The sequence below is a fragment of the Ochotona princeps genome, chromosome 4 (genome assembly GCF_030435755.1).
Source record: "Ochotona princeps isolate mOchPri1 chromosome 4, mOchPri1.hap1, whole genome shotgun sequence".
NCBI lineage: Eukaryota > Metazoa > Chordata > Mammalia > Lagomorpha > Ochotonidae > Ochotona > Ochotona princeps.
The window spans coordinates 94,482,356-94,501,306 of NC_080835.1; the positions used below are offsets into that span (position 1 = coordinate 94,482,356).

The window sequence follows — 18,951 nt, forward strand, 5'->3', positions numbered from 1 at the left end:
ATAAACTTTATTACTGGCAGGACCTGGCATAGCTTCTACTACGGTTGCTTCATCCGAGGTTTCCTCATCAATTCCTCAACCCGTAAACCTCTAATAATACCACTGGAAGGCAGCCAAGTGAGTCAGTAGGCACTTGATCATTTCTAACACTTACCTCAGGCAAAGTGCATGTTTTGCTAACGCAGAGTGCCACCCTGTTATCCTGGGAAGATACACACCCTCTTGTCAATGAGAAAAATCTAATGGGCTGTCTCCTGTGTGCCCCTTACAAATAGAAGTAAACGAGACACAATGGGAAGCACAACATTTAAGACTGTGTTGCGGACAGTTTCATGATGAAGGCAGGCAGGGAAACCACACCTTGCATCCCTAGGCTAGAACGTCACCCTGAGTAATCCTATAGCAGATTCATAGGAGGACACTGGGGACAGAGCTGGCCTCAGAAAAGAATCCTGGCAGAAGTGGGGACTTGGGGTGACTTACCGAATCTCATTAGGTCTCTCTTCTTCCTCATATCTCTTTTTATCTTTCCTTCGGATTAGCAGCCATATCAAGAGGAAAATGAGCAGAGCTCCAGCTACTATGCCTGTCACTGCTCCTGCAACCATGCCGATGCTTTGTACATCTGTTTTCTCAGAAGCAAAAGCACAAGAAAAAGCAACAATAAGCCAGGAAATACAGGCACTCAAAAAACAAGCGAACAAAAACCACTGGACAGGGTTAGTATTTCTAGGACTCCATCACTTTTTGGCTTCCTGAGTAGAACCCTGTCACACTCATTTGGATGACTGTCTCGATATTTTTGCAGTTGGCAGTTACTAAATCACACTCTTCATCAGTGTTTGGTGCAGACTTCACTGAATGAGACTGAGTTGATTTAAAAGATAAATCTAGGGGGCCCGGCGGCATGGCCTAGCGGCTAAAGTCCTCGCCTTGAAAGCCCCGGGATCCCATATGGGCGCCGGTTCTAATCCCGGCAGCTCTACTTCCCATCCAGCTCCCTGATTGTGACCTGGGAAAGCAGTTGAGGACGGCCCAATGCATTGGGACACTGCACCCGCGTGGGAGACCTGGAAGAGGTTCCAGGTTCCCGGCACTGGATCAGCGCGCACCGGCCCGTTGCGGCTCACTTGGGGAGTGAATCATCGGACGGAAGATCTTCCTCTCTGTCTCTCCTCCTCTGTGTATATCTGGCTGTAATAAAATGAATAAATCTTTAAAAAAAAAAAAAAGATAAATCTAGGGTGGGGAGTGTAGACATACATGCTGCATATTCAAAGATTTGTCAGCCTTGCTGGGGCAGTGTTTGAGGGGTCCTCTGGCTCTGTGAAGTTCTTGCCCTGCTTCCTCTAAATTACCCTTCTCCCATCAATAAAATAAAGAGAAGTATAATGTTAGACTCTGTATGGGATTTGCCAATGGGTCCTCAAAATTCAGAACTCAAGGTAAATGCGATTTGCACATTAGTTACACTGATTAGTAACTGGCTTATCATAAGGCAGCCGTTCTTTGTTTCATCCACCAGATACTTTTGTCACGTTGCTCTAGGCACATTCCAAGGCAGGTGAAGACTGGCAAGGTTTCTGCTTTTGTGAGTTTACATTCCAGAAAGGAAAAAACAGATAACATAATTCAGGTAATTTCAGATCATGGATAAATTCTGTGAAGGCAGAGGATGAGTAACATTTCAGAGGAGGATTGGAGAATTAACTGCTCAAATTTGGGTTATCAGAACTCTGAGGAGGTGACACTGGAAACATGAATGATGAAGGAACAGAGCACCCCAGGCAGGAGGAATGGTCAGTGTGATGCGTGTGAGTAGGTCTGAAGCACAGTGAGCAGGGAGAGTGATGGGAACTGAGGTCCTGGTCATGGAACTAGATGGGAACAGCTCACACCACGCCCTGCGGGAGTAGTGCAGGAGTCACAGGAGCCACTGTAGTGGAGAAAGCATGCCCTGATGACTAAGGAAAAGTGCATTGTGTGGTAAGGGGAGAGGCAAGGACACGGGCTAGGATGCTACCAGAGCACACACTAGGTACATTTCACTTGTATTTTCAAAGTACAGTCAACAGACTTCTCTGTTTACTCATGTCCTACTACCTTTATAAGAACTAAATCACCACTTGATATAAAACTATTTATTAAGGAATTGAGCTTCAAAAATATTTATTACCTGAGTACTTTTCAGTTAGAGAATGCTAATTATTGGGTAATAGAATGCATTTTCTTCATCTGAAGTAGACTTCATCATAAATTTTGATAAATAAATTTCATAGAAGAAGGAAAATAAACACAGATCTAAGAAGCAACAGTACTAAATCTTAAAAACATTACGAACAGTGAAAGAGGCCAGTCAGAAATGAAATGATTTTATTTAAGATTCTCCTACAAATATTTATTTATTTGAAAGGCAGGATGACAGAGAACAGGAGAGACTGAGTTGAGTCTTCTCTCTGTTTGGCTCATTCCTCAAATGTGCCTGAAGTCACCAGGCTAATCCAGGCCCAAGCCAGGAGCCTGGAATAGCTTCCAGGTCTCAGTGACAGGCGTCATCTTCCATGCTTTCCCAGGTGTGTCAGCAGGGTCAGAGGCACAGCAGCAAGGAGTCAAACTGGCAGTGTGATATGGGATGCAGGTAGAGCAATTAACAACTTCTTTTTAAAAAAAATTTTTTAAAAGGCAGATATACAGAGAGGAAGATCTTCCGCCTACTTATTCACTCCCCAAGTGGCACAGCAGCTGGTGCTGAGCTGATCCAAAAGAAAGGAGCCTGCAGCTTCATCCAAGTCTCCCGTGTAGGTGCAGGGTCCCAGGCCTTGGGCCATCCTCCATTACTTTCCCAGGCTGCAAGTAGGGAGCTGGATGGGAAGTGGGGCCGCTGGGATTAGATTCAGTGCCCATTGGGCCTGGCGGCGTGGCCTAGCGGCTGAAGTCCTTGCCTTGAAAGCCCCGGGATCCCATATAGGCGCCGGTTCTAATCCCGGCAGCTCCACTTCCCATCCAGCTCCCTGCTTGTGGCCTGGGAAAGCAGGACAGGACGGCCCAATGCATTGGGACACTGCACCCGCGTGGGAGACCTGGAAGAGGTTCCAGGTCCCGGCTTCGGGTCAGCGAGCATCGGCCCGTTGCGGCTCACTTGGAGTGAATCATCGGACGGAAGATCTTCCTCTCTGTCTCTCCTCCTCTGTGTATATCTGGATGTAATAAAATGAATAAATCTTTAAAAAAAAAAAAAGATTCAATGCCCATATGGGATCCCTGCACATGCAAGGCGAGGACTTCAGCCACTATGTTACTGCGCTGGACTTTTCTTTTTAAAAATTTTAAAATGGGGGCCCAGAGCAGTAGCCTAGTGGCTAAAGTCCTCGCTTGCATGCGCCAGGATCCCATAGGGGCACTGGTTTGTATCCCAGGTGCTTCAGTTTCCTTCCAGCTCCCTACTTGTGGCTGGGAAAGCAGCTGAGGATGGACCAAAACCTTGAGACCCCATGCCCACATGGGAGACCCAGAAGCTCCTGGCTCTGGCTTTGGATCACCTCAGCTACGGCCATTATAGCCACTTGAGGAATGAACCAGCAGATGAAAGATCTTTGTCTCTCCTTCTCTCTGTAAAATCTGCCTTTTCAATAAAAATAAAGAAATCTTACTTATTTTTTTTAAACAGGCTTGGGTTGACACTATAATATAGTAGGCCAAGCCTCTGCCTTCAGCACCAGCATTCCATATGGGCACCAGTTTGAGTCTTGGCTATTCCACTTCTTTTTTTTAAAGATTTATTTATTTTTATTGGAAAGGTGGATATACAGAGAGAAGGAGAGGCAGAGAGGAAGATCTTCTGTCCGATGATTCACTCCCCAAGTGAGTGCAACAGCTCGTGCTGCGCCAATCTGAAGCTGGGAACCAGGGTCCCAAGGCTTTGGGCCATCCTCAACTGCTTTCCCAGGCCACAAGCAGGGAGCTGGATGGGAAGTGGAGCTGCCAGGATTAGAACCAGTGCCCATATGGGATCCTGACGCGTTCAAGGCAAGGGCTTTAGCTGCTAGGTCACGGCGCCAGGCCCAGCTATTCCACTTCTATTCTAGCTCTTTTCTTGTGTCTGGGAAAGCAGCAGAGGACGGCTTAAGTGTTTGGTCCTCTGCACCCATATGGGAGACCTGGAGGAAGCTTCTGACCCCTGCCTTCAGATTGGCTTAGCTCTTGCTGTTGCAGCCACTTGGGGAGTGAATCAGCAGATGGAAGATTGATCTTCTGTCTCTCCTTTCTGTAACTGCCTTTCAAAGAAAAATAAAATAAATCTTCAAAAAATTTAAAACAGGAAAAGTAATCCATAAAAGAAAAATCTGGATAAATGTAAGAGTGGCAATAGGTAGTGGTAGGTCCTTAATGATGCTCTTTACATGGATATGTGAGCTTTTTAAAAAAAGATTTATTTATTTTACTTGAAAGAGATAACTGAGTGAGAAGCGGAGACAGAGAAAGGTCTTCCATCCACTGTTTCACTCTCCCAGAGCCGGGCCAGTCCAGAGCTGGGAACCAGGAGTTTCTTCTGTGTTTTCCCATATGGATGCAGTGGCCCAAGGCCTTGGGCCATTCTCCACCGCTGTTGTAGGCAGTCAGCAGAGAGCAGGATGAAAATGAACCATCCTGGATTAAACTGGAACCCAAATGGGATACTGATGCTGCAGGGAGATTAGCATCCCATGCCACCCTGCTGCTCCTATATATTTACTTATAAAAATCCTTTGAAATATGCATTTAGGATTTATGCATTCTTCTCTGTATATGTTTTACTTCAATATATTCATCCTCCCCAAATCTATAGATAAAAAAGCTAAATTGGTCAGAAATATAATTAAAAAAAAACACCTATGTCTCAGCAACTTTTCTACTCTTAAGTACCATGGTATTTATTTAACCAATCTGATATCTTAAAAATGGTAGGGACTGGCATGGTGGCACAGAAGATTACGCTCATTATGACCGCGGCTCTGGTGTCCCATATGGTCTTCAGTTCAAGTCCTGGCTGCTGTACGTCTGATCCAACTCCCTGCACTTGGCCTGAGAAAGCAGTAGCGGATGACTCAAGTGCTAGGGTCCCTGCACTCACGTGGGAGAACTGGAGGAAGCTCTGGCTCCTGGGTTCAGATAGACGCAACTCTGACTATTGTGGCCATTTGGGAGTGAAACAACAGATGGAAGATTTCTCTCTTTAGCTCCTTTTCTCTATAACACTGCCTTTCTAAATAATTTAAATGAGTAAATCTTTTTAAAAATGGTACGGCTTGGGCATGTCTCAATGACCCAGTGGCTAAATCTTTGCCTTGCAAAAGCTGGGATCCCATACACATGCAGGTTCATATCCCAGCTGTTCCACTTCTCTTCCAGCTCCATGCTTATGGCCTGGGAAAGCAGTCAAAGATGGCCCAAAGCCTTAGGACTCTGCACCCGCTTGGGAGACCCAGAGGAGGCTCCTGGCTCCTGGCTCCAGGCTTTGGATTAGATTGGCTTAGTTCTAGCTGTTGTGGCCACTTGGAGAGTGAATCAGTGGGTAGGAGATCTTTCTGTGTCTCATTCTATAAATCTGCCTTTCCAATTTTTAAAAAAGGGGGCTGGGGCTATTTTACTCCCCTTATTTATTTAATTTTAGGTTTGTTTATTTATTTATATTAAAAGATATGGGCCCGGGGGTGTGGCCTAGTGGCTAAGGTCCTCACCTTGAACGCGCCAGGATCCCATATGGGCGCCAGTTCTAATCGTGGCAGCTCCACTTCCCATCCAGCTCCCTGCTTGTGGCTTGGGAAAGCAGTCGAGGACGGCCCAATGCATTGGGACACTGCATCCACGTGGGAGACCCGGAAGAGGTTCCTGGTTCTCAGCTTCGGATCAGTGCAGCACCGGCCGTTGCACTCACTTGGGGAGTGAATCATCGGACAGAAGATCTTCCTCTCTGCCTCTCCTTCTCTCTGTATATCCGACTTTGTAATAAAAATAAATACATCTTTTTTTTTTTTTTAGATTTATTCATTTTATTACAGCCAGATATACACAGAGGAGGAGAGAGACAGAGAGGAAGATCTCCCATCCGGTGTTTCACTCCCCAAGTGAGCCGCAACGGGCCAGTGCGCGCCGATCCGATCCGATGCTGGGAACCAGGTCTTCCCACACAGGTGCAGGGTCCCAATGCATTGGGCCGTCCTCAACTGCTTTCCCAGGCCACAAGCAGGGAGCTGGATGGGAAGTGGAGCTTCCAGGATTAGAACCGGTGCCCGTATGGGATCCCGGGGCTTTCAAGGCGAGGACTTTAGCCGCTAGGCCACGCCGCCGGGCCCATAAATAAATCTTTTTAAAAAAAGTAAAACAAAACAAAACAAACAAACAAAAAGATATACAGAGAGGTGAGAGACACATCTTTCATCTGTTGATTGACTCTCCAAGTGGTCACAACAGCCAGGGCTGAGCCAACATAAAGCCAGGAGCCAAGAACTTCTTCTGGGTCTCCCACATGAGTGCAGGGTTCCAAGGTTTGGGCCATCCTCAATGGCTTTTCCAGGCCACAAGCAGGGGGCTGAATGAGAAGTGGAGCAGCCAGGATACGAACCCGTGTCCATATGGGATCGTGGCAGATGCAACGCAAGGATTTAGCCACTAGGCCATCACACAGGGCCCTTTATTCTCGCTATTAATGTTTATTGATTATTTATTTTCCTTTTTTTTGCCTATTAAATTTGTTTTTTTTATATATATATTCATTTATTCATTAATTACATTGTATTACATGACACAATTTCATAGGTACTGGGATTCCCCCCACCCCCTTCACCCCAAACCTTTCCCCCATGGTGAATTCCTTCACCTTGATGCATAACCACAGCTCAAGTTCCGTTGAGATTCCCTAATTAAAAGTTCACACCATACAGAGTCCAGCATCCCACTTGTCCAGTTCAAGTTCGACAGCCTCTTAGGGAGGCCCTCTCAGGTTTGAATTGCCTATTAAATTTGTAAGAGAAGTTTTCTGAAACTTTAAATAGACCAAAAAGTACATTGGTAGGCAATTTTTTTAAGATTTGTTTATTTTATTGGAAAGGCAGATTTGATTTATAGACAGGAGACTAGTTTATCATTTCCCCAGGCCACCGGCAGGGAGCTGGATGGGCAGTGGAGCAACTGGGACATGAACTGGTGCCCATATGTGATCCTGGTGCTTACATGATGAGGATTAGTGAGTTAAGCCATCACACTTGGCCCAGTAGGCAAGTTTCAACTCTCTAAAGGCAACTGGTAGACCTCTGTCCAGTAGAGGTGGAAGTAATTATTCCAGTTAAACTAATAACCCCGGAAGGTGGTCTGTGATGTAGCTTTATAGGACATTAAACAGATTGATGCCTAAACTACCAATTTTTTTTTTTTTTTTTTTGCTTCCTTGTTAAACTGTTTCTATTTACCTAACTTCTTAATGCACTTTGGACCAGTTTTTACATTTTACTGGGCTTCTGAATAAAGCATTGAATAAAACCTTTAATTTGTCATTGTCAATATTTTACTTGTTTGGAAATTACACTTCAACAGCAGTCTGCTTATTTTGATTTAGTGTTTTCTCAGTTTTGAAAGTTCTTTATTATGTGTTTATATGCTTTATTAGATTTTCCACTCATGTGGCTTCATAAATATATCCACAGAATTATTTATTATTTTTATTTTTTTAAAGATTTATTTATTTTATTTTTATTACAAAGTCAGATATAGAGAGATGCGGAGAGACAGAGAGTAAGATTTTCCTTCCAGTGATTCACTCCCCAAGTGACCACAACGGCCGGTGCTGAGCTGATCTGAAGCCAGGAGCCCAGAGCCTCTTCCGGGTCTCCCATATGGGTGCAGGGTCCCAAGGCCTTGGACCGTCCTCGACTGCTTTCCCAGGCCACAAGCAGGGAGCTGGATGGGAAGTGGAACTGCTGGGATTAGAACCGGCGCCCATATGGGATCCCGGCGTGTTCAAGGCGAGGACTTTAGCTGCTAGGCCACTGTGCCCGGCCCTGTCCACAGAATTATTTACTTCATTTTTCTTCTTTAGAGTGTGGTCTGGACTTTGTAAACCAATTCAAACGAATATAATATAGTAAAAGTGATGGTATTCAAATCTGAGGCCTTATCATAACAAAGTGTTGCAGCTCTTTTTCGAGTCTTGAATTTCTAAGATCTCAGATCACTCATTTTGTGGAAGCCAGCTGCTATGTTTACAAGCCTTCTGTGGCAGTCCATGTGGTAAACTGAGGCCTCCAGCCACGGCCATGTAAATGAACTGTCTTAGAGGCAGAACTTGCTGCACCAGGCAAGCCTCGCCGTGACTGTACCACTAGTTGGTCTTATTGGCAATATCTCCTGAGAAAACAGTGAGCAGGACCTCCCGCCCCCAGCTAAGCCATTCTCAAATTCTCATCCATTTACACAAGTTAAGGGGTATAAGGATACTTTTAAGACACTAAGTTTTGGAGTATTTGGTTGTATAAAAATAGATACCAGAAACAGTGTTATGGCTCAATTGACTTATCATCCACCTGCAGGCGACAGGATAACATATGGGTGCTAGATTGTGTCCCAGCTGCTCCACTTCCCATCCAGCTCCCTGCTTGTGGCCTGGGAAAGCCGTAGAGGATTACCCAAAACCTTGGGACCCTGTACCCACATGGAAGACCCAGAAGAGGCTCCTGGCTCCTGTCTTTATATCAGCTCAGCTCTGACTGTTGTGGCCATTCAAGCAGATGGCAGATGGAAGCTGTTTGTCTCTCCTTTCCGTTTATCTGCCTTTCCAGGAATAAATAAATTTTTAAAAATAAAAAGGCCCTGGATGTGGTCCATAGGCATCTGAACCAGTAGACTAAATGCCCATGGTTACTTCTGTTTTAATTTGGTTTATCCCGTCTTGTCTTGTCTTTAAGATTTATTTTATTTATCTGAAAGACAGAGAAACAAAGATCTTCCATCAAGTGGTTTATTCCCCTAAAGACCACAACAGGCAGGACTGGGCCAGTCTGAAGCCAGGAACCAGAACTCCATCTGGTCTCCTACATGGGTGATCAGGACACAAGCACTGGGGAGTCTATCTTCCACTGTTTTCCTAGGAGCAGGGAACTGTAGTTAACAGAGAGCTAAACCAGAAGTGTAACAGCTAAGACCTGAACCCGCACCACCACATAGAATGCATAGTTTAATGTGCCATGCCACAATACTAATGGCTACGCTGTCATTTTTGAAGACTCAAACTATAGATTATGAGCCCGGAATACTGTGTATTACACTGAATAAATGCTTACACTGCCAGCGCGATTTGAGGACAAGGGCTTTGTTTCAGAGCTGATTAACAGAAAACAATAATAGCTAATGTTATTGAATACGCATTAGTTGTCAGCTACTGTTCCTAGGCAGTGATGTGTAAATATACAGTTTACTTTGTTTTCATAACTCTATGAACCAGATACTGTTTTTCCGTTGAACAGATTCAAAATATGGAACAGTTAAGTAACAGGAGTATATAGTTATATTATATACATTTACTATACAGTATATATATATATAATAGCCCAGGATAGTATATAGTTAATAATAGATGAGACTAAAATCCAGGCACTTGCCTGACTCCAAAGCTAATGTTCTTAATCAACTTCCTGCTGTCTGTCATCTATAATTTGAAGCAAATCTAATTCTAATTCCGGAATTATAACACATGTATACACACGTGTTCGCTCACAAGGTCTTTGGGGAACGGACAAATGTATCTATTGCCTAGGCTAGCCAGCGGCATTTCAGTAGCTGGGTAGTTTTGTGTTTGTTTTGCTCCCCTCCTGGGTATAGTAAATTTCACATTTTCTAGGCATTGAGTCAGAAGTAGTTGTTGAAAGGTCCACTGTTGAGTTTATTTTGAAGGTATCTGTAGCATTCTGGAAATAAAGATTCTGACTTTGACGTCAGTCATGATCTCAGTCATGATTGAAATGTCTTACATGGAACGATGACACAAAAACGAAACAGCCCTGCGGGATACTTACACTGCACCGTGACTCGTACCACACAGCTTTCCTTTCCAGCCTCATTGCCTGCCGTGCACTGATAGAGTCCGGAAGAGGACATGGTGAGATTCTGCAGCAGAACTCGCCCAGGGTTGTTGTAGTCTACACAAACAGAAAGAGTAACATTAAATCCCCCCGTGTGACCACATTGTACTGCATCATCAACATCAAATTCTCATGAAACCTGATAAGAATGAAATGGTAGAGCCCTTTTTGGAGTATGGGAAGAAGGGAAAACATTCTTGTAAACTGTGACTCATCCTCAAAAGCTTCTGAAGATTATGAACAGTAAAGAAATGCTAAACAAGGTAATGATAATGGACTTATACAGTACTTTGTTATTTTACATCCCATTTGAGGAAAGAAATTGCATAGTTAATGGATGAAGAAATGGAAGTTCAAGAGGTTCAGCAGTGTATCCAGGCCCAATCATTTAGAGTTCGTGAGTAGAGTACTATGCTGCTGGTTCACTGGCATGGTAGGAAGATGCCTTACCAATTCTGGATTTGGGAGGCAGATGTTCATCTTCTCCCTCCTTTTCCTTGATTCGCTGCCAGTAGTAGACAATGGGTTTTGTGCCAGAGGATGACTCACACTGTAAAGTCAGGTCACTTCCTTCTGTCAGCTCTCCTTCCAACTCACACTTGGGCTTAGAAGGTCTCACTGGTAAGAAAAAAAAGTCATGATTCAAAGACCCCCAAACACCAGATTCCACTGAGAACGATGCTCTGTTGTTTCTCTAGTCATCCTGTAAGGTCAGCTTCAGAGTGGAGACTCTTCTAGCCATGATTTATATTGCTCTCTTGAAGTAGCCCTCACACACACACACACACATACATGTTCCACTGCTGTCAGTGGTACTGTAATTTTCAGGAATAACCTCAGAAATTCCCTCATTACTTTTAAAAGAAGAGGCTATATTATTTATTAGAAATTTAGAGAAGCTTGAGTGTCATTTTACTGATACTGAAACAGGGATAGACATTCATTAATTTAGAAGCAATTAAGTAGGACCATGTAACTCTTGCTGCCAAAACCCAGAAATGAATTTAAATCATATACGACAACTAATGGTAAGGATGCTATTCAAACATTAGAGGGGACCTCAGTTGTTTAAAGAGACTACCATAGAAATTATGATCATACTTTTTTTTTATCTTTATGGCTAAAACACTTCTTCCAGGAAACTGGGCTAATTGACTTTTTACTGTAAGCTTACTTGTAAGCTTGAACTTCTGTAGCACCATGATGCATTCAGCTGTCCAGACTAGAGAGCTTATAAAAAGATGCGGGTATTTACCTTGGCATCATTCCTTACCTAAGACTTTTAGGATGACATGGCTCCACACATAGCGCCCTGAATTCTTCACCTTACAGGTGTACCTGCCCTCATCACTGGGCTTCAAAGGCTCAATCTGCAGAGAGGCATCTCCTGCCAGGAAATTGGAAGCAAAGGCTACTCGACCCTTCTGTTCCTCAGTCAGGTTGTTGTAGACATGACGGCTGGAGTAAGTGATCACCTGCGGGACACGAAAGGCAAGGGCAAGCAGTGTGGCTGTCAGCATTCCTCTTTTGTCAAGATGACAGAAAGGGGGCCAGAAAGGGGGCTCAGTGGCTGAATCCTTGCCTTGCACATGCCAGGATCCCATAGGGGACCAGTTTGTGTCCCAGATATTTCACTTCCCATCCAGCTTTCTATTTTTGGCCTGGGAAAGCAGTAGAGGATGGCCCAAAGCCTTGGAACCCTGCACCCACATGGGAGACCTGGAAGAAGCTCCTGACTCCTAGCTTTGGATTGGCTCAGCTCCGGCTGTTGTGGCCACTTGGAGGAATAAACTAGTGGACAGAAGATCTTTGTCTCTCCTTCTCTCTGTAAATCTGCCTTTCGGTACAAATTGATAAATCTTTTAAAAAAATTAGTCTCTGAGGGGGTCATGCAGTGGCTCAACACGCTAATCTCTGCCTTGCATGTGTGCTGTGATCCCAGATGGGTGCCAGTTCATGTCCCAGATGTTCCACCTCCCATCCAGCTCTCTGATTATAGCCTAGAAAAGCAGTGGATGATGGCCCAAGTCCTTGGGATCCTGCACCAAATGGAAGACCCAGAAAAGCTCCTGGCTTCAGATCAGCTGAGCTCCAGCCATTGTGGCCATTTGGGGAGTAAACCAGTGAATAGAAGATCTTTCTGTCTGTCCTCTCTGTAAATCTACCTTTCTGATAAAAGAAATAAATATTAACAAAAATTAGTCTTTGAAAGATGAGTAGACCAAGTAAGAGAAGAGAGAGGCAGGGAGCAGAGGTTGGGAGAGGACATTCAAGATGCAGACTGGAACACTAAAAAGGCACACGTATCTGTGAAAGACTCAGGAGCACATTTCTAGTTGCAGCTGCTCCGAATTGTTTCCCTCTGCTGAAACCCCTAGGCCTGTTCTTGATCATGTGATGCTTTGCACCTCATCAGTTTTCCTGAAAAGATTCCAAGCTATCCGATAAAGGTCTGTCATTTCTCTGTTAAAGCTCTGCAGTATCATCACCCATTTCATGCTGGCTACCTCTTGAAAAAAAAAATATTTTCTTCTTTCTCTGCATTTTTTTTTTAATTTAGCAAATATTTATGAGCTCCTACGTCAGGTGCTCTGCTCAGCAATGAGAACACAAGCAGGAATAAACCTCTCTGAACTGGCAGAGTCTGGGGCAAGTGGGAGAGAAATGAGTAAGAGAATACTGTTCAAACACTGCAACTGGTAATACAACTGCAACTGCCCTGCCATCACAACTGCCACCACTACAGTGATCACTGTGCGGTCCTCATCTCTCTCCCCAGCATGGCTTTTGAACTCCAGTTTCATAGTTCCAGCTACTTACATTCTGTACATTTCCAGCCTCTCCCATCTGCCCTACACAGTGTTGCCAAGTCAACAACCTTACTAATCTTAACATGCATTAGCTCTTGCAGCTGGGAAACCTTTAATGGCATCCCATCACCTCGGGGTGGGTGATGATCAAACTCGGCCCGGGAGCCTCCAGATGAGCTGTTCATCACTTCCCCAAACTCCCCTTGAGTCCACCTCACCTGCTTCACCTGATGCAGTGCCATCACACTGCCTTATTTCCCGCTCGCTCATCAGAGTTTTGCTTCCTCTGGGCTCCCGATTTTCACTCATTGCATTTCCCCACACAGATATGAAACTGTCCTTTCTCCTTTCCCCATATTAAGAAACACTATTCATTGCTTTGAACGCCAAATCACTGTTAGCTCTTCGCCATGTGACAATTTCAGCATGGTCTCTGTTCTCATTCAGAGCATTTCTTTTTCAATATTCATACTTGAAGATAAATTGTGAAAGACTTTGGGCAACTAGGTTGCTGAGTAACATTTCCATAGATAATGGGTAGTCCAAGAGATCTTTAGGGTTACTTGATTATATATAGACACACATCTAATCTATCGCTCTATCAATCTAGCCTTGGATTATCTTGCAACTCAATATTTGATTCAATAAGAATTTATTAAAAACACTCCATGGATGGCACAATCCGAGAGATGATAAAAATGCAAAGAGATGAGTACAACACAACAGGGGCTCTCAAATCATCCTAAACTGACTCCCATTAGCATACTTGTCTTTTGGCATGTAGCATATGCAATGCACAAAAATGCAATACAGTGATTTTTTTTTTTTAAGATTTGCTTATTTTTATTTAAAAGCAGATCTTTACAGACAGCGGAGAGACAAAGAAGGAGGCTACAGGTCTGCCCAGAGGCTTGGGGAGCTTATGATCTGACCTGTGGCACTGGCACCTCATATGAATGCTAGTTCATGTGCTGGCCACTCCACTTCCCTTCCAGCTTCCTGCTTATGGCTTGAGAAAACAGCATGGGGATGGCTCAAGGCCTTGAACCCTGCATCCACAGTCAGGAGTTCAGCTCTGGCCATCGTGGTCATTTGAGGAGTGAGCCAGCACATAGAAGAGCCTCTCTGCCTCTCCTCTCTCTGTAAAATCTTCCTGTCAAATGAAAAATCAATAAATCTTCGAAAGAGAGGGAGAGGGCCAGGCAAGATAGCCTAGCAGCTAAAGTCCTTGCCTTGAACATGCCAGGATCCCATATGGGCTCCAGTTCTGATCCCAGCAGCCCTGCCTCCCATCCAACTCCCTGGTTGTGACCTGGGAAAGCAGTCAAGGACGGCCCAAGGCCTTGGGGCCCTGTACCAGTGTGGGAGACCCAAAAGAGGCTCCAGGCTCTTGGCTTCAGACTGGCTCAGCTACAGCTGTTGCGGTCACTTTGGGAGTGAATTATCAGATGGAAGATCTTCCTCTCTGTTTCTCCTCTTCCCTGTATATCTGACTTCGTGATAAAAATAAATAAATCTTAAAGGGGGGGGCGGGCGGAGAGAGAGGCTTTTGTTCCTGACCTCCCACATGGGTGCAGGGACCCAAAGGTTTGGCCCATTCCCCGCTGCCTTTCCCAGACCACAATCAGCTGAATCAGAAAAGACAGTGTGAACTAGCATACTCAAATGGGGTGCTGGCACTTGCAGGCAGAGAATTAGCCCGCTACACCACTGTGCTGGCTTTAAAATACACTGATTTTTTTTTTTTTTAAGATTTATTTATTTTTATTGGAAAGGCAGATCTGTAGAGAGAAGGAGAGACAGAAAGGTCTTCCATCTGCTGGTTCACTCTCCAAGTGGTTGCAACAGCTGGAACTGAATTAATGCAAAGCCAGGAGCCAGGAATTTCTTTAGGTTTCCCTTGCGGATACAAGGTCCCAAGGCTTTGGGCTGTCCTCTACTGCTTTCCCAGGCCACAAGCAGGGAGCTCGAGGAAAGTCGAGCAGCGGGAACACAAACTGACGCCCATATGGGATCCAGGTTGTCAAAGGCGAGGATTTAGCCACTAGGCTACTGTACTGAGCCCCGGATATTTTCTAATCTGTGTTAAAACAAAATTTCTGGATTCGTAGAGTCTATCAGTGGGTTGTGACCTGGATTTTTTTTTCTCTTTATTTTTGTTTTGTTGATAATCTTTACATAGTTGATTAGGGCTTAAAGGGTCTGAAGCTACAGGAAAGTTGCTAACACCATTGTTATCACATTTTCTTTTTTTCTTCTTACATCTGGGGGAAGGGGAGAGATAACGGGAAAGTCACACCCAGCCACCCCAGCCATCCCAGGGTCCTCAATGTAGGGCCTGCTCCCAGGGCTCCGCTCAAGTAGTTTTGATCGTTCAACAGTTTTGAATTGCTGCTGATCTTGCTACTCCAAGCAGGATGAAACCTCTCCATTATCCACTGGCTGACATAGTCTTCATTTTCTTAGATTTTAACTGCCAACATGTGGCTGCAGTAATGACCTGGATTTTTCACTGCACACTGGCGCAGTGACCTGGCTGGGAAGTTATCTGATCTGCTTTTGAATGGAAGCTCTTCAACTTACAGCAGTCGCCAATCAAATCTTTCTAAACCCTAAAGTCTTCAATGGTTGAACAAGAACAGCCATTTCACAGGATTGCTTAAAAGTTAATTATTTCCTTACTAAACACTTCTGTGGGATACAGTGTGATACTTAATTATTCAAATAAGATAGCTGACATTTTCCACTTCCTTAATCAAGAAAAATTTTTTGATTGCACACAATAGTAGCACGTGCCTCCAGTGCACAGCTTGACACTGGGCTACAAGCACACAATGTGTGCTGATAAAACCAGGGCAGTCGGCACCTCAGACTCCTCCTCGGAGACCCATTTGGGGGAGTTTCTGGCTGTTTCCTTCCAGCCATCTATGACATACAGGTCATTGTGAACTATCCTTTCCCATTGTGCTATACAACACAGAATGCATTCCTTTGTTCAGATATTCGTTCTCCAGTCTCCTGTAACCCATCCCTCTATAGCAATCAGGTAGCAAGCGCTCAAAGTCACCACCATCACATTTATTAGACTAATTCCAGGCTTGAAAAAATCTTGACGTTTCCAAAATTGTTCAGCCTGTAGCTCAGGAATATTGATCATTCCATATATCTGTATGGCAAAGCTCCGCTGGCTGAAGACATCCATGGCACTGTGTGCACTGCAGATGAACGCTTGGCTCCCGAGATGTGGCAGCTAAGGGCAATGTCGTCTGGTCTACGCTTCATCCTCCCTCATATGTCTGAATCCTCCAGGCCCCAAACCCTGAACATTGTCTCTGATGCGCCTTTGGTCTTCATCATGCATTTGAAATGTAACAGTCTCTTATTTTGGCTTCAGTAACACCTATACAGGCTCCAGGTACAAGGGCCTCCCTTTCTTATGTACATAGTATTTCTTGGATCTGTATTTATTTATTCAGTAAAAAAAAGCAAGGTTTATTAAAGATATTAAAAATGGAAATCTGTCAGGGCAGGAGAGGGTTTTCAGAAGAGAAAAATCAGGGCCTGATGCAATAGTTCAACTGGCTAATCCTCTACCTCCAAGAGCTGGGCTCCCATGTGGGTGCTGGTTAGTGTCCCGCTGCTCCACTTCGCATCCAGCCCCTGCTTATGGCCTGGGAAAGTAGTTGGGGATGATCCAAAGCCTTGGGACCCTGTACCTGCATGGGAGACCTAGAGTAAGTTCCTGGCTTCAGATAAGCTCAGCTTCAGCCGTTGTGGGCAACTGGGGAGTGAACCAACAGGCGAAAAAATCTTTGCGTGTCTAAAGAAAATTTTTAAAAAGGGAGAGAAAATTCCTTGGATTTCTATTTAGAATGGTGACTCCATCCTCAAAGCATCAGTGTTTGGGGCATAGCTCTAACACAGTGTTTAGCACATTCAAGTATATCTTTGTGTATTTTCTTTCTTCCCCCAAATGCTGTTCCAATACTTTTTTTAAAAAGAATTATTTATTTTTATTGTAAAGTCAGATTTACAGACAGGAGAGACAGAGAGGAAGATCTTCCATCCGATGATTTAATCCCCAAGTGGCTGAAACAGACAGAGCTGAGCTGATCAGAAGCTAGGAGCCTGGAGACTCTTCTGGGTCTCCCACACTGATGCAGGGTCCCGAGGTTTTGGGCTGTCCTCTACTGCTTTCCCAGGCCACAAGCAGGGAGCTGGAAAGGAATTGGAGCAGTCGGGATATGAACCAGTACTTGTATGGGATCCCTGTGCATGCAAGGTGAAGACATTAGCTACTAGACTATCACACTGGAATTCACCACTCCTCCCCCCTTTTTTTAAAGGATTTATTTTGTATTTATTTGAAAGGCAGAGCTACGGAGAGAAAGAGAAAGTGGTCTTCCATCTGCCTGTCACTGCTCAAATGGCCACAGCAGTTGGAGCTGAACCAATGCGAAGCCAGAAGTTTCTTTGAGGTCTCTCACATGGCTGCAGGGACCTAAGGACTTAGGCCATCCTCCGCTGCTTTCCAAGGCCATACGTCCGGAGGTGGATGGAAAGCAGAGCGGTCGGAACACAAACCTGGCAGAAGCTTAGCCCACTATGTTACAGTGCTGCCCTCCTACTGAAGAACCTCAGTATCAAAATCCCAACCATTTGTTAATGGCACATTGCTACTAAGAAACTGTGAGCTTGCAGGCTAAACGGCCTATGTGACCTTTAGCACTAATGGGTCTCAATTCTTATGAATCAAGGCCCACCTAAGTCTGGTTATCTTACAGTAATTAAGTGGGTGCTTACTTTAGTTGCTGGAGTCATGGGCTGTCCAGATAGGTAGGGAATGTGTGGTATTTCCCCTCACCTTGCAGGCTATTGTGAATTGCCACTTTTCAAGCTATGTGGACTGCCCCTATAAAAATTCTATGAATGTGCTGTTCGGGGCCACACTCTGGTAAGGGGTGTTGGTCCTGGCTGGCCGGTCGGTCGGCTAGCTGCCTGCTCTCAACCAAGAACCCAGGCTCGGATGTGCCGAGCTTGAATAAACCATCCTTGTGCACTTGGATCGACTTCAGACTCCTGGTGATTTCTGGGGATCTCAAAATCTGGACACAACACTACCAGCCCCCACCATATTTAATGAAGTAAAAACAGGCAACATACAGATAAGAATGTGAAAATGAAACTTCAGGGGCCAGCATTGTGGCACAGCAGCAGAAACTACCTGCAATGCTGGCATCCCACACGGTGCCAGTTTGTGTCCCCGCTATTCTGATCTAGCTTCCTGGAGATGACCAACCACATAGGACAGTTGGACAAAGCTCCCGGCTTGCTTTGGCCAGCCCTGGCCATCGTGGCCATCTGGGGGCATGAATCGGCTTAGGGAAAAATCTCTTTCTCTCTGCTTCTCTAATTCTTTCCAATAAATAAGTAAATTATGTTTTATTAACGTTTTGGGGTAGTCTGCTAGTTCAGGGTCACCAGCTTGGAAGTCATTCCTCCCATCACCTCCTGCCCACCTGTCATGCTCACCTATCATCACCTGGAATCTGACAGGGGGCGGTACTGCATTGTTGTGTAACCACTCCCCTCGCAGCCCCCAGAAAGGCCCATGGCAGGGAGGGGCTCGCTGCCTTAGTCAGGAGCTTCCATCACCCTAGCACTCTGACACTTGGCCTCCGCAGTACCTGCTTACTCTGCTTCCTGTGGACAGACCCCAAGGACAGGTGTCCCCTGCGCATGCCCTGTGTGTCTGTATTCCTCATCCGCGGTTCACTGCTTTGGTGGGACAGTAAAAATAGCAATGCTAAGATGCTTTGTGTTTCTAATGTTTGTACTTTCAAGAGCTCCAGGAGAGGTGAGGCCGCAGTAGTGGGATGTGGGCAGAGAAGCCGGGGAAGGTGAATGTCTGCAGCTTTGTAAGTGTGCCTAGGTTGTTTGGTGCATGTCTCTTAGGATAACTTATATTACTGGGGAAGCTGGGACATAGGTCTTCAGTGTAATGGATGGCCTTCATGGTAATGACCATTTGT

General features: G+C 44.9%; 1 protein-coding gene across 1 annotated transcript in view; it reads right to left on the minus strand.

The window, feature by feature from the left end:
• Positions 1-18,951, minus strand: part of CLMP (CXADR like membrane protein) — a 104,750-nt gene that overhangs the window by 555 nt on the left and 85,244 nt on the right. The window contains exons 3-6 of the mRNA XM_058664022.1: positions 11,383-11,584; positions 10,560-10,727; positions 10,044-10,166; positions 484-625 (exon numbers count right to left, since the gene is read on the minus strand). Coding sequence (XP_058520005.1) covers positions 484-625; positions 10,044-10,166; positions 10,560-10,727; positions 11,383-11,584 — 635 coding nt within the window. The remainder of the gene's footprint in view (positions 1-483; positions 626-10,043; positions 10,167-10,559; positions 10,728-11,382; positions 11,585-18,951) is intronic.